Source organism: Anomaloglossus baeobatrachus, chromosome 9 (genome assembly GCF_048569485.1).
Source record: "Anomaloglossus baeobatrachus isolate aAnoBae1 chromosome 9, aAnoBae1.hap1, whole genome shotgun sequence".
Lineage (NCBI taxonomy): Eukaryota > Metazoa > Chordata > Amphibia > Anura > Aromobatidae > Anomaloglossus > Anomaloglossus baeobatrachus.
Window position 1 is genome coordinate 50,168,878 of NC_134361.1, and position 24,201 is coordinate 50,193,078.

The following is a 24,201-nucleotide window of genomic DNA, read 5'->3' on the forward strand; positions in this document are numbered from 1 at the left end:
AAATATTGAAAAGGTAAACATGGTAATAAACCATGCTTCTCTTCTTTGTGGGGAGTCTGGCTGTGTCTGACAGCCGATTCACCATCCTCATGATCTTGTGCACGCTGCTTATACTGCATTGACATTTTAGAATGTCAGTGCAGAGTAAAGTGTGAACCGCCTAGACGTAGGCAGTTCAGATATAGTTAATGTATCAGTTAAACAGTTTGAGAAGGAGTGAAATCAATTATCCACAATGAAGACGTATATAAAATAAGTGTTGAAATAGTAATGTACTAGGTGACATATATCACATTACATAAATTAGTATATGTAATACCAGACCTTTCTTCTCTGACAACTGTGATCTTCGCAGGTTCAGGCTTTATCGTTGATATTTTGGTATCCACAACATTATTTGTAGAATAAGAGGTTAATTTTGGGCTGCTGCTTCTGTCAGTCCTGTAGATGGGATACAGATGGGATACAGTTTTGACAAAATAATGTCACCGCAAGATATACAAATGTGATGGTGTGAATATATCATGTTAATGTGAAGATGTTAGTGTGAAAGTAAAGCCGTCTACCACTATTACATCCTTTCTATGCACCATTATGTGGTATATAATAAGGTCACATATCCTACATAGGCAACTAAGGGGGCTCTGAACACCTTAAGGGCTCTACGTTGAGTCCTGCTGTCGGAACCCTCTGGTAAACTGAGACAACCACCTTTGAGCAGCTTATCTTATAGGTCTGAGACTTAATGATAGTGATCAGTCTACACCAGGCCACTGGACTATAAAGGACTACCTGACCACCACATCAACCTAGTGAATTAACCACCTGGAACCATATTCTGAATGTTCTGTGATGTGGAGCTATGTTTTCTTATTACTCGTCATGTTGTCCTACCATCGTGGCCAACTTCCAAAATCCTCCGGCTCTTCATGTGTCTGCCAGCACTCTTCTCTACCTAATGCAGTCTCTGTAGTCACTCCTAGAGTCTTTAAGGGTCATGGTGCCCTGATCATTCTTCCAAGCCAATGCTCAACAGACTCTCAAAAATACACTTAAGGCCCTGTCACACATAGAGATAAGTCTGCGGCAGATCTGTGGTTGCAGTGAAATTGTGGACAATCAGTGCCAGGTTTGTGGCTCTGTACAAATGGAACAATATGTCCATGATTTCACTGCAACCACAGATCTGCCAAAGATTTATCTCTGCGTGTGACGGGGCCTTTAAGCACTAAGTTGCTTTACTTCCGGTCTTTGCTCAGGAAATTGTCAATGTTGTTTCCAAGTTTTCCATTTAGCTTGCATCCTGACCCTGATTCTTATCTGCCGCCTGCCCTGAACCATATTGATAAATGTCTACCCGCCCTCAGCTTATCTGACCACACTCAGGGACGGACATATTATTGGTGCAACAGGGGCGTAAGAGGTAAAGGGGCACAATTTTACCTCCAAAGCAGGAGCAATTTTGCATTTTTATGAGCTCTCTGGTTGCAAAGAGCACATATATTGTTTTTGCATTGGGGACCCTTTCTGTCAGTGTCCATCAGTGACCACACGTGTCAGGTCCCAGAGTCTGTACTCCTTTTTGTAGCCTAAATCAAGCCCACTGAAGCCTAAGGAGCCAACTGCTTTCACGTAGACCTCATGGCATTACTATATGGTTGACTTTTTTTATTCACAGTCTGGTTGCACTAACGACTGCAACCATTGACAAGTTGGAGGGGATATTCTGGGGCCATGGAAATTGGAGTTTGGCACATGAAACACAGCACTTACACTAATCCGGAGGGGGTTGTCTGTGAAGCTGATTGTTTTGCTTGTGTTTCTTTCCAGTGGTTTTCAACCCTAAAATGAAATAAAATTGGCGTCAAACCACACAGCATAAAAGTAATTTTTTTGTTCCCAAAATCTAAGGTAGGAGACCCAAGAAGGAACCTTATTATTAGCTCTTTTTCATTGCAATCATGCAAGACATCACCTATCTCATCAAGAAAACCAATTATTAAATTGAGGATTACATGCCGGCCACCGGAAGGAATAGGTGGCACATGGATGAGCCTGGTAGGGTTTTTTTTCCCCAGTTCTGTACACTGGATAATAAAGGAGTTTCTTAGATGAAGGGTCCCCCTTTAATATCCATATGTCCCACATGGAAAGGGGCTGTCTACAACACCATACCCTTTATTATATGTATTATATATCCAGGAGGCCATTGCTCTGAGCCGATGGGGCACTTCAGAGCTCCATTGTTGGGATTGGTGGGGGAGTTATTGATTGGACCCCCCCCCCAATCAGAAAATTATCATGTCATGTGGATAGATGATAACTTATAGTGCTGGGAATTAAGCCCCCATACACTTTAGATAGCTGTCAGATGAACAATGGCTGGGGCCAATTATTTGGCCTGTAGACATCTTGGCCGACTCTCATGCTAGGTACGGGGAAGTACCAAGTGAATGGCAAAAGGGAAGGGAAACCCTGTGTCTAGGGAAAGGGAAGATGGTGACTTCTGACTAAACCTGTTGCTGATCCCAGGGGTCCCTTACCACCCTAGATAGGTTCTGCACCTATGCACCGAGCCGGATACCTGATCCTATGTATCCCTAGTGCTGGGCCCTAGATAGGGAATGGATGGCATGCGGTCTTCATCAAGCTCACTAAACACTAAACAAAGACAACAAGGAGGACACAAAGGGGAAAATGCATGAACTACTTATACACAGATGACTCAGGTAGAAGTTCAGCAAAGCTGGATGAGTACAAGCTTCTTGCTTGCAACCAGAGCTTGAATGAACTGAATAATATCACCAGCAGCAGTCCAGGGAAGAGGGTAGTATTTAAGCACCAACAGAATACTGATGATCAGCAGCTGGATGGAAGGAGGGCTCAACTGGGTCTTCAAGGGGAAGAGATGAAAATCCAGCAGGAAAGCTACCTATACCAATGAATACTAACAGCAGGAACAATAGAAATTCAGGGAGCATTCTGCGGAACCAAACACTGTGACCTTCTATTGCAAGAACCACATGACTGTCCGTCACCCGTGACACCAACATACAACCCATTCATAGGAGCGTTAATTCTGCTGAGTGTTCCTGTGTTCTCTATAAGAAAGCTGCTGACAGTGATCTTTAGGGGCGGCTTATCTTAAGGAGAATAAAAGCATTGGCAGTCCAAAATGGGACATGCCAAATCCTTATCTTCACCAATTGTAATATGTCGGGGCCACCATACACATTAGACTGTTGGCCGAACCAGTCAATATGGGTGGGTTCAGCTGATGTTAGTCTAGTGTGTATAAGGGAACTATACTCTATACCGCAAAAATAGAAAGACATAAAATAGCAGCAATAAGTAGGCAATGGCTTATATTAAATTATAGGATGTAAAGACAAGGTCAAATAAAAGGCAGCAGGGATGGACTAACCCTGGTATGACCCTTTAAGGCTCTATCAGAAAGCAGAAGAGGGTGACCATATTGCCCGGCCATATTATTTGTCCACTATCTTATATTTGTAATGCAAAATAAGGAAAAAAGGCAAAACCATAATAAGGCAAAAAGGACATATTGGAGATATATTGATGTGACGCTATTTTAGCCTCACATCGAAAAATATTACCGCAATCTCAGACCCTTATTTGTTCTATCAATCTATTGGAATCCTAGGGTAAAGACCCCCACATATCACATATTGTTGGCAAGTCCTAGAGGTAGAATTCCTGAACCCCTAAAATAAAGATTATTGGCGCATCAGTGTAATGCTTACCTTTTGTTATCATCATATAGATACGAAGACAGGGTTTTAGGAAGTGTTTGACTTTTCTGGGTTGGACTTTTTTCTTCTTCTACTTGCACCCTGTAAGGAAAAAAATGTAAAAAAATGCATGATCCTGGTTATATAGCAAGAAAATCTGGGGTCTTTACAAACACTTTCCATTCTCATATATATTAAAAGGCAGCCTGCACAATGTAACTGATGTCCACTTTGACCCAAAAAAATAAAGATCCTGAACAGAGGACCTGTCATGAGTGTATCTCGCTCGGGAGGAGACCCCAGGGGAATCTGATGTCAGAAGGTCACAGCACCTTGCCAGCTAACAGGTTCTCTACTGTTATTTGATAACATCTCCTTGCTTTTGGTGCTGTAAGGGTTAAGAACTAGGGATGGCAAATATTTTCCGAATACCTCGCCGCTATTCGACTATTCGCGAATATTCGCTGTGATATGTAAGTCTATGGGAAACCTGAATAACAACTATTCGGTATTATTCGGGCTTCCCATAGACTTACATTGCGCATCGAATAGTCGAATAGCGGTGAGGTATTCGGAAAATATTCACAAAGCCGAATATTTGAGGTATTCGATCATCCCTATTAAGCACCCTTTCCTGCCTTACTACTGGCTGTAGCTTCCAATCTCAGGTGTGGATCTTTGGGATCCCTCCCCTTCCCTATTTATGTGATCTGATCACGTGATGCCTGTGATAGAAACTGAATCATCATTTCTATGTGGTCCACTTTGGAAGGAGCCTCCTCTGGAAGAAGTTTGTTGTGTTGTGTGCAGCTGTGGGGTTTGCTGCACTAGAGCTGCCTGGAGTGTCTTTTCCTTTGCGTGACCATTTCCCCTGTTTGTATTCCTTCTCCTTTGTTTCTGTATTGTAGTGGCGATTCTTGTGATCTCATTGGCCTGCTCACTAGCCAGGGTGAGTGTAGAGCTTGCTGAGGGCCTAAGGTATCCAATTTGGCGACAGGTTACAAGAACCTCTATAGAGGCTTTAGGGAGCGCAAGAATCAGCTTGTGGTGAGTTCAGGAGGTGTCCCCCCACCCCTCTCAATAGTAGCAGCGTCCTCCGTTATATCGTGACCCCTGTGTTCCCTGTGTGTAGTTGCATCTTCTGTGTGACAGGACCTTACCTGGGGGCTCAAAATTAACAGAGTAGACGATGCTATAAGGGTTCTTATAAGTTAAAAGTGAAATATTTAGCTAACAAAGTATATTTTAATTTATTAGGATATAATTGTTAAAAATATTGCAGAAATAATCTCACCTTTTTGCAACAAAAGGACTCGATGCTTCCTGTGTTCCGATTCTGAAATACAATATCACAATGATAAATGAGACTCAGATTAATTTTTTTTCATATTTAACAGCAATTTAATACGTAATTGTTTATCTATTTTTCTATGTGTTTTGCTTTCCTAATTACCCAGAATTACACTTACTGTTTAGAGAGTATGTGAATGGCCTTAAAGGGGTTGTCCTTATTCTTAAAGGGGTTATCCATAGGAAAAGTATTCACTTGTTGACTTCTGGGACCCTCGTAGATCAGCCGAGAGAGACACTTTTATTCCCACTAGAATGCAGTGGCAGTGCGCATGCTCAACCTCAGCTCCATTCATTTGCTATGAGGCTGCCGATCTCTATGCTTGACTTTATCGAGCAGCACCAATGAATGGAGCACGGGTTGGGCGTCCTACCTGCCATAACATTTTGTAGTGGGGATAAAGAAATTCCCCTGTATACCGATCGATCTTAGTATTGGTTAATGTGGTTGTTTGGAATTAGGAAATATGGCTAAGTTACAATATTAAATACAGCCGATAGATATCTATTTCTGGGGGGAACACACAGCAGGCCCTCTTTTCCAATCTCATACAACTTCTTTAAATGAATGAATCTGCTTTCCCTCCTAAAGAGCCCTTATGACCAAAGGAGGACGTTCTGCTTCTTCATAGTAATTGGAGCTTTCGATGAACGGATAAATGGTTGATTTACAGTCACAATTTTACCAGCAGCAATGTCCTTGCCTGTAAAGCTCTAATGCAAAGCAATAATGACTGTTACTTTTCCTTGAAGCGATTCATGTTTAACAGAGACAATGGTCTCAAGCACTAGTCCTTTTTTAAAGCTATCACTGTGCGCTGATAATTCAATCAGTATGAAATGAAGTAAGCTGGTCGCTTTGAGGCAGGGTGAAAATTCAGTGGAAATGGTGTTTTGGGATTAAGGTAATTTTCACAGTAAGGAATGACTTTGTAATGTTTTACAATTCTATAAGAACTGAAGGAAAACCAAAATTTGTGTCAATCTCAAATGTTTTTGCCAGCACTGATTTACAAGCATTCTACAAGCAGCAATGTCCTTGCCTGTAAAGCTGTTTTGATGCAAAGCTATAATAGCTGCATGTGTTTCCTTGAAAGTATTAATTTTTAATAAAAAACAATGATTTCAAGCACCAGACCCTTTTTAAGCAAACAGCCTGTCCTGACAATTCAGTCATTATGAAATGATTTAACTCAGTCGCTTTGACGCAGGTTGGAAATTCAGTGGAAATAGTGTTTTGGGATTAAGGTAATTTTCATGGTAAGGAATGACTTAATTTATTACAAATCTATAAAAACTGAAGGAAAACCATAATTTGTGCCTATCTCAAAAGTTTTTGTCACAAGTGATTTACAAGCATTCTACAAGCAGCAATGTCCTTGCCTGTAAAGAATTTTTGATGCAAAGCAATAATGATTGCACGTCTTTCTTTGAAGATATTTGTTTAACAGAAGACAATGATTTCAAGCCCCCTTTTTAAGTAACAAGTCTACCCTGACAATTCAGTCAGCATGAAATGATGTAAGCCGGTCACTTTGAGGCAGAGTGGAAATTCAGTGGAAATGGAGTTTTTGGGTCTAAGGTAATTTTCACGGTAAGGAATGACTTTGTAATTTTTCACAATTATAGAAAAACTGAAGGTAAACCAAAATTTGTGTCAATCTCAAAAATTTTGTCCAGGACTGATGATTAGGGAGTGTGAGTTCTGTAAGTTCTGTGTTAGTTCCTAAAGAATGAGCCTCTTTGATAGTGTCTCCTTATCAATGCATCAAACAAGAGCTCACCCGCTGTTTCTTTTGGCTGCAGATATGACGTAGGATCGGTCCTTCGATGATGTGTTTCTTAATACGCTGCTGGCTTGTTCAGTCCTTGTAGCAGCAAGAAAACTAATTATTATACAGTATCCATACGCCCATTATAGCTAAAAGCGTGTAGTGATCACCCGGATGATACCATCTGACAATGGTAAGGCATTATTATGTACCTTGTGGCTTGCTCCTGCTGTGTTTGAGGAGACTCATCATCTGACAGCTCTGTAGATCTGTTCCTTACGTTATATGGTGCCCTGTGCAAAATAACATAATCAGTACCGCATAAATAATGCCTGGCAAAGCCCATCAGCCCAAATCCCAGCATTGTGCTCCTAAATTGTGGGACATTCCACCACCATTGTTTTGCACACACTAGTGACCTAGTTTGCAGGACTGTCCTTCAAAAAACAAGGACTGTTGGATGGTATAAACCAACGGACGAGACGTACTGTAAAACCACAATGTGGAGGTTGCAATATATGCTGTATAAATATCTTACAATTTCTTGTATTCCTCGGTGGACATCTTCTGGCCTGTAGCCGTCGGCACTCTTGGGAGGCTGTTTGATGTCCGAGGCTGGACTGTGCTGTAACTGAGATGAATACAATTGGGGGGGTTACACGATTTTGGTTTTCTTGCTCCAATTTTCTTTTCCAGCTTCACCACCTATATTACTATCCTCATTCTAAGGGTGCATTACATCTGCATATAAAATCTGCAAGTGCAATGCGAGAAAACATTGCATTGCACTTGTACCAATGTTAACCAGTAGAGCAGATCACATCTGCTACTTTTATCTCTTGTATTCGCCTGCGTGCGGGGCAAATCTCAGCATGGTACGAGTGGGTCCATACCTCGGCAATACAAATCAATGGCTGCACTAACACCATGCAGTGACCTGAGAAACCTCATGAGGTCAACCCATGTCACTGCAGGGGCTCACACAGCAGTGTGTGAGCAGCAGCAGGCGTGATGGGTGCTTACGTCATGAGGTTAGCTCAGTTCATTACCCGTGGACGATGAACTCCGCTGATCTCGTGACGTCAGGGCTCATCACTGAGTTCAATGACCACCATGTTCTCACATCAATTATCGCAGGCAGCCCGTGGCTGTGATGAGTGGTGACGTCGCGGGCTCTAGCGATACTTGGCTTGAGAACGCCGCAGTCATGGAACTCAGTGACAAGCGGTGATGTCACGAGATCTATCTGTCTAGTTTTTGACAGTATGTAAAACGTTAAAAATGCATGTCACATGGACTGAATACTGACCGCATACTGAGACAAGGCGAGGGGGGAAAAAATCACTTACATAGCACTCGCATGACATACGGAATGACACTTCCATCGCACTCCAAGACACTACAGGAGCAACAACGGAGCTAAATTTTGTACGCAGATGTGACTGCACCCTAAAGCTGGAAGTAGCTGAAGTATAGGAACAATGGTCATGTTGCCACATAGTCAGTCTATCCCTGCTGTCTCTTGCCTCCTCTGCTCCTTTCTTAGCTCCCTGTTCCTCTTTCTGTTAGGTTATTGAGCACACAGTCCCATCTTTCTTCTTGCGATATGTATATATATATATATATATATATATATATATATATATATGTGCCAACATATGGGCCGGCTCACTTGTTTTTTGTTTTTCTGTATTTTTTTGTTTTCTGTATAAAAATTAGTGTGGTTCCTCCCTCTGAGCTAGACACTTTATCTATAGAGCTTCCCATGGACGGGTGGCTGCAGTTTGGGCCCCGTCCTTCTCTGCCCTTATTCACATTGATGTCTCTGATGCAATGTAAGGTTTTAATATAGCATAGGACCGTCCCGATGGGTACACCTTGCCGTGGTGGGATGGCTTTTATGCTTTTTCATGAAACAGTGTTAAACAAGTACCCTATGTTATTTAAATGTACTACTGCCTTGTTTCCCCAAAAATAAGCCCTACCTTGAAAATAAGCCCTAGTAGGAGGTTTGGGGCTATTTAGAGTATGCTTAAAATATAAGCTCTACTCCAAAAATAAGCCCTACTTGTGGTTCCATAAGGCAGTACCAAAGCAGCTAAAAAGTACTATTTACTTATATACTTTATTATTGGGTATATGCTCATTTTGAGTTTTTCTCTTGCGTTTTGTCCATTAAATGGCCATGATGTGAATACGCTTATCCTCCGACTTTCTTTCTATATACAATATATCTTGTGCCACAACCAGGTTTACATATGCGTCACGCACCTCTATACTGAGCCATATACAGAGCCATACAAATATACATAGATAAAATAATGGTTACCTCTTCTGGTACCCATTAAAAGAGGGTGGGGTCTTTACTTGTGAGACGGCATTTACAGGCTGACCCCTACAGTACAAAAGCACATGTTGTCAATGATTTAAAGGCAATGTATAATTAGAAAAAGACTTATTAATTAAATCAGGTTTTTATAATTAATTATTTTATGTTTATTTTTTAAAGTGTTTTTTTTCCCTCCATATTTATATCATCCATATTTTTTCTCCAACTTGAGAACGGCGGCAGCTATAGGCATAGAAGTGGTGTCTAGGTATAGTAAAGTAGCCATGCGCTACGCAATGAAACCACCTATAGTGCCACCTGGTGGAAAACAACGGAGTTAGCATTTTTATCCCGAAAACGGAACGAGATAGAGAAAAAAAGTGAATTACAAAGTTGTAGGGCATCATCAATTCAATACGAATCGATACCTTGCATACAGAAATGCTATGATTAGAACATGTAAAACTCACAAGGCTGCGGACGTGAAACGATACCTCATGGAGACCTTCCTACAAGTCATTGGGTATGGTGGCTGTGTGGAGTGGCCTCCGCTCACCTGACCTGACCCCATTGGACTTCTTTCTGTGAGGTCACAGCAAACAGCAGGTGTATGCGACCCCTCCACCAACATTGCAGGACCTACGACGAGGTATCACAGATGCTTGTGCAAATGTGTCCCCTACCATATTGCACAACGTGCAGCAAGATACAGTATGCTGTGCAGAGTCCAGATGTGCATTGCAGCTGACGGGGGCCACTTTGAGCATCAAAGTTAAATGAGCGCCATATGCGTGACCAGCATTCAATATTTTGGGGGGGGGGAGTCATGGGTTTCATATCATAGCATTTCTGTATGCAAGGTGTCGAATCGTATTGAATTGATGCCCTACAACTTCGTAATTCCCTTTTTTTCTCTATCTTGTTCCGTTTTTGACATAAAAATGCCAATTCCGTTGTTTTCCACCAGATGGCGCTATAGGTGGTTTTATTGCGTAGCGCATGGCTACTTTACTATACCTAGACACCACTTCTATGCCTATAGCTGCCGCCGTTCTCAAGTTATTGGCGGTGGACAGGATATGGGTGGATACACTATAAATATATATATATATATATATATATATATATACATATCTATCACAGGCACATGATTTATTCCTTGAAGCAACCTTACAAAGGACCAATGGGGATACAATATGTCTGGAGGCAATGGGAAAGGGTTCTTTACAGTTAGAGCAGTCTGACTGTAGAATGTTCGCCCGCAAGAGGTAGTAATGACAGATATTATAACAGCTTTTAATAAAGGGCCAGATATTTTTCTCACAACAAATGGCATTGTGGGTTATAAATAATCTAATGATAGATAATGTAGAATTGGTCGAGAAAGGTTAGGTCTCTGTTCCTAACCTATGGAATACGTGACATTGTATTGTTGTTTTCTATTATATCACTTGAATAATGTTTATCATATGTTGTTACTGTGTATAACTTTATTCACTATAGAGCGGCACGTACCTTATGATGTAAGATGGGGTGACCCTGCACAAATACAAGAAAAACTGTTACTCTACACAATCCATATTCTTATAAACGGATTTAGCAACTTTCGAATATACAATGCTTGTTTACAAATACAGAAAACTACACTGGAGATCAAAATTAGAGAACAACACACAATTTCCTAAATGTTGCGGTCATTGTGTCGCTCGATGTGATTACTGTATATCCTAACATAAGGCAACTCACAGTATTTTAAACCTATTTCATAAATTGTTTTTTTTTCAAAAGCACATAATAAAAATGTAAATGAGATAAGTGTAAAAGAACATGGATCAAAATTAGAGAACACTTTCAGATCCCTGCAAGTTATTGGTGTTAAAGGGAACCTGTCAGGTCCCTTATGCGTTCTAACCTACAAGCAGGGTGATGTGTGGCCTAGTAACCCCTTCCTACCCATCCCTGTGTTGTAATACTGTGTAATATGAATGTATAAATATGTGTTTTATTACGTACATGTTCCCTATGTAAATGAGCAGAGGCTCTAGCCCCTTGGGTGTTGCATCGCCCTATGGGCGTTTGCATGTTTTCCGTGGTATCACGCCCCTGTGGGCGTGATACCATGGATTTACATGAGCGACGTCAGCATCAGCTCCTTGAGATCCCGCGCATGCGCGCTTACCATTCCCATAGCCTTGCTTCTCTGCTTCAGACGCACTCTGCGCATGGTCAGAAGACTCCTACGGTTCCGGTTATGTGCAGAGCGCGTCTGAACTGACAAGTAATCAGCACATGACCGGAACAGTAGGAGTCTTCTGAGCATGCGCAGTGCACATCTGAAGACAAGAAGCAAGCACCCGGATAATAAGGCTGCGCGAATGGTAAGTGCGCAAGCAGGATCTCAAGGAGCAACGGGGACGTCGCTCATGTAAATCCAAGTTTTCACGCCCACAGGGGCGTGATACCTCGGAAAACATGCAAACGCCCACAGGGTGATGTGATACCCAAGGGGCTAGAGCCTCTGCTCATTTACATAGGGAACACATAAGTAATAAAACATATATTTATACATTCATATTACACACTATTACAACACGGGGATGAGTAGGAAGGGGTTACTAGGCCACACATCACCCTGCTACTAGGTTAGAACACATAAGGGACCTGACAGGTTCCCTTTAATCTGGCACCTGGTGCTAATTTTGTTAATACATATCAGTGCCGCATGTCAATGAGCCACCTGTCTGCTACATATCAGTGTGCTGCATATCTGTCTGCCACATGTGTGCTGCATACCTTCATGACGCATATCTCTCTGACACATATCTTCCTCTGTGGGGTAATTGTTGTTCCTACTGTAGCGCACCTGAGCCACTCAGGGCACTAAAAGGAACTGCATCCTCTTGGGGATGCAGGATCTACCCCCTGGGACCTGGAGTACCAGTGCCGATACCACCAAAGCACAACCAAAATCCTAGTTCTCCACTCCACACCGGGAATAGTGGGTTAATCTTGTAAGGGCATGGTCGCCTAGAGGTAGGAACGAGTCCCGGGATTAGCCAGACTGGTGGGAGGGGACTGTCAGTCGAGAGTCTGGTGGCACACAGAGAGGTGTGCGGACGTGCCTGAGCTTGGTGACCCCGGGGGCACGGGATAGAAGTCTGTTTATTACAACCTTGTGTGGTCTCCGTTCTTGCCCTTCACATCTCCCAGGCACGGCTCTACCTGCGGAGGGCCTAACACTATTGCTGCAACCACCACCAGCCCTGGGAGTATCTATATTCAGCAGCGGCGGTTCTATACCCTTAACTGCAACCCGCAGGTGGTGTCACGTACACTAACTTTCACCCCTACTTTAAATACCTTAAATACCCCTTTTTACAAGAGAAGCCCCAGGGCACGGGACCGGGCAACGGCCACCAGAGTGACATTCCCATTTGCAACCGCCCGGGACCAAGTACCCCCTTCCCTGGGCGACACACTACCACTTGTTGGAGTCTAAAGGCGGCGTCACACGCTAAGATATATCGGGTGATATGTCGTCGGGGTCACGTCGTTAGTGACGCACATCCGGCATCGTTCGAGATATCATAGCGTCTGGTGAACGACTGTGAACGAGCAAAAATACTCACCTTATCGTTGCTCGTTGACACGTCGCTCATTTTCATAAAGTCGTTCCTCCTTCTGCGCGCCGATTGATCGTCGTTCCCGAGCCTGCACCATCACTCCGTGTGACACTCCAGGAACGACGAACACAGCTTACCTGCATCCCGCCTGCAATGCGGAAGGAAGGAGGTGGGCGGGATGTTACGTCCTGCTCATCTCCACCCCTCCGCTTCTATTGGCTGGCCGCTGTGTGACGTCGCTGTGATGCCGAACTTCCCTCCCCCTTCAGAAAGAGGATGTTCGCCGCCCACAGCGAGGTCGTTCGGAAGGTAAGTGCGTGTGACAGGAGGTTACCAACTTTGTGCGCCACGGGCAACAAATTGCCCATGACGCACAAACGACGGAGGCGGGTACGATCGTTCATGCGATCGCACGATATATTGATGCGTGTGACGGGGCCTTAATGTGTTATCAGTTTTGTGATCGGGATGTGGATTCACCAGAAGCAAAAAATGGCACAGAACTTCTAAAAGCAATTTAATAGTAAAATCCCAGTTTTAATGTTTAAGACACATTTGGAAATCGTAAACATAACGTGCCCGACTCTGGTAATTCATTGTCCATCATTCTTTAACTTACTTGGCACCAGTGGTGGATGGCGGTGGGGACGGCTGAGATGTTGTAGATGATTTGTTACTTTCATTTGCACTATAGGAAAACTGCCTGGAGAAATATAAAATTATTTATGGTTGAATAGCACTATATAAAACAGCATAGAAAAAAGCTAGTAATACATATTACCTTAAAGGGGACTTGTCACTTGCCAAAATGTATACCTTTTTTACCTTCTGGAAATGCCAGTTATCTCCAGATTGTTGTGTTGTTTATGTGTTTTTGTTTTGTTCCTGCTCTTTTCCACCCCTGAGATAGTGCCCCTGTATTTAAGGCGGGCTTTGCACGTTGCAACATCGGTAACAATGTGTTACCAACGCTGCAGTGATAGTCCTCGCCCCCGTCACAGGTGCGATATCTTGTGATGGCTGCCGTAGCGAACATTATCGCTACACCAGCTTCACATGCACTCACCTGCCCTGCGATGTCGCTCTGGCCGGCGAACCGCCTCCTTCCTAAGGGGGCGGGTCGTACGGCATCACAACGACATCACACGGCAGGCGCCCAATAGAAGCGGAGGGGAGGAGATGAGCAGGACGTAAACATCCCGCCCACTTCCTTCCTTCCGCATAGCTGGCGTGAGCCGCAGTGATGCCGGTAGGAGATGTTCCTCGCTCCTGCGGCTTCACACACAGCAATGTGTGCTGCCGCTGGAACGAGGAACTACATCGTAACATCGGTCATTTCCAAATTATGGAAATGACCGACGCTACACCGATGATACGATTACGACGATTTTGCACTCGTTAATCGTATCAAAACGGCTTGACACACTACGATATCGCCTGCAACGCCGGATGTGCGTCACTTTCAATTTGACCCCACCGACATCGCACCTGCGATGTCGTAGTGTGCAAAGTACCCCTAACACTATTGGATAAGTTCATCAAAAAATCTCCCATATGCTTAGTTTATGACCACACCCACTTGTATAACAAGACTAGATTTCTTTACAAGGAAGAGCAGCCCATATCTGAGGAATACCGGATTCAGGAGAACAGAGGCATTTACACTGATGAGCAAAAGGGTAACAATGTTTTGATCTTTTGAACTTCCGGCTCCATATCTCCCCATCCACTACAGCTTTGAGTGTGATACTACCTTAATTTTATAGACAATCATCTTGGCTATATCATACATAAATTTGACTTGTAACTATTTAGCATCTGATTAGTTATGCAGATTCTTGTCATGTCACTGCATTGTTACTGTTTTGCTAAAAACCTAATTTTTAATTTCTAATATTTTGTTAGTATTTTTTTAAATCCACCTTTGGCTTTCAACAGTGCCTGAATCCATCTGGGCATGTTCTTAATCAGATTCAAGCATGTCTTGACCGAAATCTGATCTCAGGTCTCTTCTACACGTTCCCAATGTTGGTGCATACTGCATGAGTCACTTGGGTATGTATACAGCTTTTTCTGCAACTTTACCCAGACGTTTTCAATTGGGTTGAGGTCTGGGGCCTGTGAGGCCAACCCAGCACCTCTACTTCATTGTCATTGAACCATTTCTTAGACAATCTCGCCATATGCTTTGGGTTGTTGTCCTGCTGGAACACTAGGTCGTCCTTTTCATACCCATATTACTCAAGTGTACAAAGTAACTCGTCTTGTAGGACACTCACATATAGCTCAGCATTGAGGCCACCATCGATCCTGGTCAAGTATCCAACCCCTTTGGCTGTGAAACACCCCCCATTATCATCAAACTTCCTCCACCCAACTTGACAGTTCCTTTAATTTCTCGATCTGTTAGCCTCTTTTTCCTTTGTTTCTTCCAGATCCTTTGCACCCATCGGAGCGGTCTATTGACTTTCATCTCATCACCAAATCACCAGTTCCCAATCTTCTACTGTCCACTTAGTAAACTCGAGCCAACGTTTCTTATGACAATATTGAAGTCAAGGCTTCTTCACCTTCTTTTGGGCCACCATTCCAGACTCGTGTAATGTATGTTGCATGGTGCTTGCATTGACGTCTGTGATCTCACTATTATGAAGCATACGAGCCACCTCCACTGCCGTATTTATCACGCCAGAATTAATAGACCTTATGATGAGCCGACTTGTTGACTCTGATATTTTGCATGGACATCCACCTCTTGGCTTTTGAATGGATGGACGGATTTAATTTCTTATTCTTCCAATTGTCATGACCTCACATGATACAGTTTGGTAATTTTCTTGGCTGAGAGACCACTATCGATGAGCTGGATGATGTGTTTTTTGTTGGGAAATCTTCTTCATGGCGGCTCCTTAATTCGAACCAGTGACCTTTCACTTGGAAATCAATCTAATAACACACTGAGCTATTAGGGAATTGGATTATACTAGCAATTTATAGTATACAGGAAGAAAAATAAATCCACCACCAGAAGCAAAACAGTAACAATGCAGTAACGACAAGAATCTGCATAACTAATCATGTGCTAAATAGCTGCAAGTCAAATTTATGTATGAGATAACCAAGATGATTGTCTATAAAATGAAGGTTGTCTCACACTGAAAGCTGTAGTGGATGGTGAGATATGGAGCCTGAAGTTAAGAGATCAAAACATTGTTATCCCTTTGCTTGTTAGTGTATATCAGGGAAAAAAATGAAAACATGTTTATGGGAAATTAAAGGTCTTCTTCAAAGTTGAGAGAATTGTTTGGGGCTTGGTCAACAAACTAATATGTACAGGGACAATCCCTTGAAGGCAAAATATTGTTTGATGGATTTGTTCTCACCGGGGGTTCATTTAGGATTTGAAGAGTGTGTGTGTGGAAGAATGGGCCAAAATCCCACCTGAGCAATGCAGGTTCCTTGTGCCATTTCTCATTATTACACATCACTAAATTTATGGACATCTATGGTTTGATTTCTTTGCCTGTGTGGATTGGATGGGTTGTTACCGACATCTGGTGAGAAATTTATGTCAATAGCATCTTTAGAAATAAGTTTACTTTGAAACTTGGTGACGCGTTCAACACTTATTTCACCCTCTGTGTATGTATAAGGTTTGTTAGGACTCTTAAAGCACCAGTGCTGGATTGTGAATAAGTACAGGTTTTTTGGAAAGGGGAGGTGGGGGATGGTGATATCTGAAAATTGTTTGGAAGCCAGTCTATCACTTACTTATTGACTGAATGAACAGGTGGTGATGAAGAAGTTGTAATAATCTCACTAGCTGTAAATGTTCCTGAATTCCTAAAAGAAAAAGAAAAATATAATATAACAAAAAGCTAGTAATTTCGAGACCATGATATACCCATCTTCAAAGGACCAATATGCCCTAAGAGAACCCTTGAAGACATATAGACAGGGGTTGTCTACTTGAGATGTCATACCTGTATATTGCATCCTAATATTATAAAATGCTATCAACATCAGTTAAAGGGTTTGTTCACTACTGGTCCATTCCTTTGTGACAGCTAAAGTAGCCAAAACAAAATAAAAAAATATATATATTCCGGTACTAAACTACCGTACCGGCGATGCTCCGGTATCAGCTCTGGTTTCCCTGGTGGTCTTCTGATCTGACCACTGCAGCCAATCTGCGGCTATCAGATTTGATGGAATACCAAAAGACTGCAATGGTCTTGGGATATATTAATGTCACGTGACCACCGGGAAACCCAGGCCAACATCGTTGGACTGACAGTATCCAAGGAGGTAATGACTATTATTTTATTATGGCCACATTAGATGTTGAGAAGGGATTGTCCAGTAGAAGACCATCCCTCTAAGTTTCATGATTCTGTTTCAATGATTCAGATTGTCAGATTGTTCTCTAAATTCCATGTCCTTTGTACTTTTCCCCACTTGTATGTTAGTGAATACATATATAACCACCTGTCAGGCTTCGATTCTGGAGTTGGAGACCAAAGGAACTTCCTACCCTCCAGTGATTTTAGTTGTGGAGATCTGAAAAAAAGAATATCATATTGAAACAGTATTCAATAATTGTCATTTATTGGTATTGTTCTAAGAAGACGAGCCCACTCTGATGGCCATGCTTGGCTAGATATATTTAGATATTCTGAAAATGTTCTGAAAATGTGTGCTTGCTGGGGCTGTTGTTGGTCTTCTAGGTATTGTTTCTGTAAATATTTGTAAAGAATCAGTTCCTAAAGTACTGAGGGCATTGTAAAGCTCGCCGCTGGAGATGATAAAGCAGTGAGCCGGAGTGGACTCTATGGACCACACAGGGACCCCAGGCTTACTGTTTCGTGGGGGGTGGCTTGACTAAGTGCCCACCGCGAGGCAGACACCAGGTGCCACGCCCAGGGCAGTCACCGCAACTATGGCAGCTGACCCCAAGGGCAAGAGTGGACACAGGTGTAGACAGGCAAAGTCTCTAGTGTAGACAGGGACCAATGGGACAGCTGAGGCAGATATCGGGGCAGGACAGACAGATACAGTCACTAGTATAGACTGGAACCACCGGGACGGCTGAGGCCGATAGCGCGGCCAGGATGGACAGGTACAGTCACTAGTATAAACGGGAACTACCGGAATGGCTGAGGCCGATAGCACGGCCAGGACGGACAGACACCGTCACTAGTATAGACAGCAACCACCGAGACGGCTAAGGCTGATAGCATGGCCAGGACGAACAGGTACAGTCACTAGTATAGACAGGAACCACCGGGATGGATGAGGCCAATAGCATGGCCAGGACGGACAGGTACAGTCACTAGTATAGACAAGGACCACCGGGATGGCTGGGGCCGATAGCATTGCCAGGGTGGACAGGTATAGGGTACCAGCACAGAAAGGATACAGGAATGTACACTGGCTAGGGAACGGACAGTGGACAAGGGGACCTGGCAACTGTAGTTGGCTAGGGAACAAACCACTATGTAACTAATCCCGTTGCTCAGCGTTGACGCGCTGGCCCTTTAAGAGAAGGGCAGCTGTGCATGCGCACAAACTAGGAGTACATCCAAAGGATCTATGTGTGGTGCGCACAGGCCATGGGGGGGGGGCAGAGGACACCCACGTGGAGGACTGCAGGGAAGCCAGGCAGAGTGGTGCGGGGCGGCCGCACAGTGAGTAAGTCAGCGTACCTACAGTGGGGTGAGCAAACAGTGCAGGAACGCTGGCGCTGCAAGCCTTTTCTTTACTTAAAGGGGTTGTCCACTACTGAAAGCATGCAGTGAGGATTCACAAGTCTGCAGTCACTTAAAGTGACAGCAGACTTGTAGATTAAGACCAGACAACCCCCTTTACAGCCTTTGTTAATAGATACTTCATGTAGGTCTTATCTCAGCTGAAATTAGGTCATGTGAAATGGTCATAACATTCTGATGTACTACTTTTAGTGTGAAAACGACAGTAAAATCGTCTTACATCGGGCTTGGGATTTCATCTCGCTCATCTTCTGGGTTTTGTTGATTTATCCAACTTTTGTCCTTCTTGTATGTTGTCCGTACTTTCATCTGTTTTAGGATGTTCTTTCTCTCCGCTTCTGAGGCACTCATCGCTCCTGAAAGGAAAGACAAAAAATGCTATAGTATGATCTCTGAACCGGAACACAATGAGAAGGTGACTGATCAACTGTTAGTGATATGTTCCCACCCTTAAGCGGGCTTCACCGCGATGTCACTAATCGGCTGGCCAATAGAAGCGGAGGGGCGGAGATGAGTGGGGCATAACATCCCGCCCACCTCCTTCCTTCAGCATTGCCGGTGGACGCAGGTAAGGAGATGTTTGTCGTTCCTGCGGTGTCACACACAGCGATGTGTGCTGCTGCAGGAACGACAAACAACATCGTACCGGCAGCAGTAACGATATTATGTGATCGTTGCTCCTAGGGTTTACACGCTGCAATGTCGGTAACGGTGCAGGATGTGCGTCACTAACGACGTGACCCCAACAATATATCGTTACCGATGTCGCAACGTGTAAAGCCCGCTTTAGACCTTCACGTACCACCTGCAACTACCATGCCAGTAATAATTTTCCATGTACAATGGCTGAAAAAAACATTTTAAATGTCTTCAAAGAGAGGTAAAATGAGGATTCAATGCACATTCAGTTTGTATCAATGGACAAAGGTGAGGTTTTTTGCCTTATTTTTATTGCTGATCAGAATACATACCACTACGATATAAAATAAGCCAACAGTATATTACATCTGGGAGTAGTTTGGTAGACTATAGTCTACTGTAAATGGCAGTTTGTGTTCTGCTGAGAATAACTGAAGAAAGTCCCATTTTTTGCAGCCTTCCAATAAATTGTCAGAATTATCTTCAGTACAAGGAGCAGTACATTACACAGAGGCAGCCTCTGTGGATCACAGTACAATATTAGATTTTTTTTTTTTAAGTTTTATTATTTTATCTGACAAACTCCTCTGATTATGGAATAGTTTTTCTTTTTTTTCGGTGCCCCTCCGTTCCAAAACAATAATGATGCAAATTATAATTTCAACTCAAGTAGGCGTATACCACAGAACTTCTTTGTGGGTGTTTCCTTTTTCTCCTCTGACAATAGCCAATCAAAACACTGCTCACCATATAGAGGAAAAAGAAACAGAAAGAAAAAAGTTCTCTGTTATACGCCCAGTTGTTAGAAGAGAAAATTTACACCATTATTACCAGAGCAGGTTTTTACGAACATCACCGACTGTCATGGTGGCGTTGGGATCTGTTCAAGTCACAGATTCTGACACTCCGCCTAATAACGTCTCTGATGTCTGTGATCAGGGCAGGCAGACTCGGGTGTTGACTAACAGATTGGTAGTTCATAGGTACACTAGCAAGAGATAATCTCTTCTAGTCTACTTGTGACTCTTCTTTAATCACATGTGGTGGAGGAGCCAATCACATCTGTTCCCCTCCTATATATGCTAGCTAGATCCTTCCTTCTATGCCAGCTATAGTTTATCTAAGCTGGTCTGTGAGGTGTTCTGATCCAGCCTAACTGGTAGTTGAAGTACATGTTGCTGTGTGCAGTTGTTGTCATTTTGTCGCTACCTTCCTGCTCTTGCTTTTCTTATGAGCCTCTCATTGTTTGTTTCTGTGAGTTTGCAGTGTGTCAGAGTTTTGGTTTCCCCTGTCTGTCTTTATCTGTGTTTCCATCTCACGCCAGCCCCTTGCTTCCCTGGTGGCTGATGGGAATCAGATTAGTTCTGGTAAGGAGCATAGCCAGGCAAGAGACTCAGGCATCTCTACCATTAGGGCTAGCCCTGAAATTAGGGTAGCCTAGGGATCCCTAGCGTGAAGGACAGCATAAAACCCCCTGTTTCTTGCTTTCCTAAAGTCACAGTGTGACATTTTGGAACAGAGTAGCACAGGAGAAACAGTAAAAAGAGCTCCAGAATCAGTGGAGCAATGGCAATTGGAGGAGTTACTTACATTAAAAAAAATAAAATAAAATCCAATGAAAGATCCTCTTTACCTGTTGAATCTGTCAGTGAGCTCATTGTGACAGCAGGATCTGGACTGTAACCCTTATCACGCTTCTCATAAATGATCCAATAAGATGACTTATGACGAATTAAAAATTCAATTTTCATTTGGTCATTAATTAGTTTAGAATAATTCAGGATATAAAAGATCATGGATACAATTCCTGCTGTCGGAGCTCTAACAGATAGATTATAGTTAACTTATTCTGCAGCCATCTGTGCATAGGGGCTGGAAAAGCAAAATGGTGAACAATGTTTAATTAGGCCCTAGTAAAAAAAATTAATTAAAAAAAAATATTGGTGTCTACATCCATTACGATAACTCCTTAACATTCTGTGTTAAAGAAGATTCATCCCAAAGTCAAAAGAAGTCAGCTTTATTTGACTTCCGCTGCTCCCCTGCTTTTTTTTTTTTTTTAAATCCGCCGTATGGTTCTAGAAATTTGGGCCTTTTTAGTTGATTTCATTTTTTTGTCTTTGCCAAGGAGCAGTGATCACAGGCATGTTATATAGAATACAAACATAAAAGGGTTAATCTGCGCTGTCAGAGGAGGAGATGATGATTGAAGATCAATTAAATTAAAACATGCGATTTTTATTGTTCTACGCATTTCAGAGTCAATAAAACTCCTTCTTCAGGATGAAAAATCATCAATGTACAACCAACATACAACACATGGATGTACAATGGTTATTTTTATTCCTAAAGAAGGAGTTTTATTGACTCTGAATCGAGTAGAGAGTACATTGATGATTTTTGTTCCTGAAGAAGGAGTTTTATTGACTCCGAAACGTGTAGAGTACATTGATGATTTTTGTTCCTGAAGAAGGAGTTTTATTGACATCGAAACACGTAGAGAGTACATTGATGATTTTTGATCCTGAAAGAGGAGTTTTATTGCCTCCAAAACGTGTAGAGTGCATTGATGATTTTTGTTCCTGAAGGAGGAATTTTATTGACTCCGAAACGCGTAGAGAGTACATTGATGATTTTTCTCCCTAAAGGAGGAGTTTTATTGACTCCAAAATGTATAGGATATACATTAATTATTTTTGCTTCCAAAGAAGGAGTTTTATTGACTCTAAAACGCATAGGTTGTACATTGATGATTTTTGTTCCTGAAGGAGGAGTTTTATTGACTCCGAAACGCGTAGAGAGTACATTGACGATTTTTGTTCCTGAAGGAGGAGTTTTATTGGCTCTGAAATGCATAGGATCTACATTGATGATTTTTGTTTCTGGAGAAGGAGTTTTATTGATTCCGAGACTAGTAGGTTGTACATGGATGATTTTTGTTTCTGAAGGCATTTTATTGACTCCGTAACTCGTAGGGTGTATATTGAAAATTTTTGCTCCAGAAGAAGGAGTGTTTTTTTTACTCTGAAACGCGTAGGTTGTACATTGACGATTTTTGTTCCTGAAGGAGGAGTTTTATTGACTCCGAAACGTGTAGAAAGTACACTGAATATTTTTTTCCTGAAGGAGTTTCATTAACTCTGAAACGCGTAGAACAATAATCATTGCATGTTTTAATTTAATGGAGCTTCAGTGATGATCTCCTCCACTGGCAGCATGGATTAACCCTTCCATTTTTGTATTATCACCATTTACCCTGGGATCTACAGCAGCCAGCACTGACCACGCACCCTATAGTAGTTGTGTCTCACACAACCACATAAGGTGAGTGGATCTGGGAATTTCTTTATTTGGTATCACCAGGTAAGACACTATCTGCGCCTTTTGTCATTTCAGATGCCTCCCGAGAATCCCGTGAACCACTCCTCCTTGGTAAAGACCATAAAAATTGGCTCTAAATAAAAAAAACTAATATCTCTGGAAGTGTATGATGAATTAAAAAATTAATATATAAAAAAGGAATACTCAGAGGAAAAGCAGAAATCAAAATAAAAGCAAACACCGGCCACTTTTGACCCGGTGATGTCTTCCTTAAGTACGTCAAGCTGGCGCGTCACTTTCAGTTGAAAGTTCTATTATCTCAATTGAGAATATGATTAATGTCATAATAACTTGTTAAACCTGTCGGTCACACTAAATTTTAATCAAAAAATTAATAGCTCATTACACAATGGGTGTTTTGCTCCAATTGCTGATAATTGTATCCGTCCATTAAACTAATATATAATAATTCGATAATTTGTTTTGTATACATTACTATTAATCAATGAAAGCATCATTCAATTTAGATTGTGAGGGACTAATATTAGAGAAAAAAAATAAAATTCCCCCTTTTTTTACTTTTGTATTGACCTAAAACATAAGGGAAAAAAATATAGACGGTCTACTATGAATTATTAGGAGGACTGAATGGGACTGTATCAGCTTCAGTTCTTATTAAAGGGATTCAAAATAAGAATTAATATACCACATATTGTATATACAGATGGACTGACCAGTTTTTCATTTGCTCAGTTTTTTAAAATTACTTTTAGAAAAGTCTAAAATTCCATAAGTTGATGCATATTGACTAACATTTGATAAGTTCTGTAACCAAAAAGCTTGAGAAACAACCTCCCGGTTGCCAAACCCATTGACCCTTCAATTCGATATTGGTTAAAATAGGTTTATTTTATGCCCAATACTAAAGACCAACCAATACGCCAATGACAAGGCCTCAACTTGAGTTTCTTATAGAGACCAGCAGTGGAGAACATTGGACTATGAACGTAATGCCTAAAGTGGTAAAAAGAAACATGGGCAACCAATGTCCTTCATTTTTCTCAAGAATATAATTTTTTATTCTTACATTCTTTCAGACGTCTGTGAACATTGGTCTGATCTTGGATGGTCATGCCCAGACGTCTCCCAACCCAAGCAATAACAACTTCATATATTTCTATGAAGACGTCTGTGAACATTGGTCTGATCTTGGATGGTCATGCCCAGACGTCTCCCAACCCAAGCAATAACAACTTCATATATTTCTATGAAGACGTCTGTGAACATTGGTCTGATCTTGGATGGTCATGCCCAGACGTCTCCCAACCCAAGCAATAACAACTTCATATATTTCTATGAAGACGTCTGTGAACATTGGTCTGATCTTGGATGGTCATGCCCAGACATTTCTCAACCCAAGCAATAACAACTTCATATATTTCTATGAAGACATCTGTGAACATTGATCTGATCTTGGATGGTCATGCCAAGACGTCTCCCAACCCAAGCAATAACAGCTTCATATATTTCTATGAAGATGTCTGTGAACATTGATCTGATCTTGGATGATCATGCCAAGACGTCTCCCAACCCAAGCAATAGCAGCTTCATATATTTCCATGAAGATGTCTGTGAACATTGGTCTGA

At 42.1% G+C, this 24,201-nt stretch overlaps 1 protein-coding gene across 4 annotated transcripts in view; it reads right to left on the reverse strand.

Annotated features, from left to right (window-relative positions):
- The window catches only part of ZNF185 (zinc finger protein 185 with LIM domain), a 161,384-nt gene that overhangs the window by 83,653 nt on the left and 53,530 nt on the right, over positions 1–24,201 (reverse strand). For 3 of the 4 annotated variants that reach the window (XM_075323699.1, XM_075323698.1, XM_075323696.1), the window contains exons 2-14: positions 18,815–18,950; positions 17,315–17,386; positions 16,598–16,669; positions 13,446–13,529; positions 10,719–10,742; positions 9,204–9,269; positions 7,413–7,505; positions 7,087–7,167; positions 6,887–6,970; positions 5,047–5,088; positions 3,765–3,854; positions 1,774–1,842; positions 325–441 (exon numbers count right to left, since the gene is read on the reverse strand). In XM_075323699.1, the coding sequence (XP_075179814.1) occupies positions 325–441; positions 1,774–1,842; positions 3,765–3,854; positions 5,047–5,088; positions 6,887–6,970; positions 7,087–7,167; positions 7,413–7,505; positions 9,204–9,269; positions 10,719–10,742; positions 13,446–13,529; positions 16,598–16,669; positions 17,315–17,386; positions 18,815–18,945 (1,025 nt within the window). In that variant the 5' untranslated portion in view covers positions 18,946–18,950. The remainder of the gene's footprint in view (positions 1–324; positions 442–1,773; positions 1,843–3,764; positions 3,855–5,046; positions 5,089–6,886; positions 6,971–7,086; positions 7,168–7,412; positions 7,506–9,203; positions 9,270–10,718; positions 10,743–13,445; positions 13,530–16,597; positions 16,670–17,314; positions 17,387–18,814; positions 18,951–24,201) is intronic. The other variant, XM_075323700.1, reaches the window with a different exon arrangement.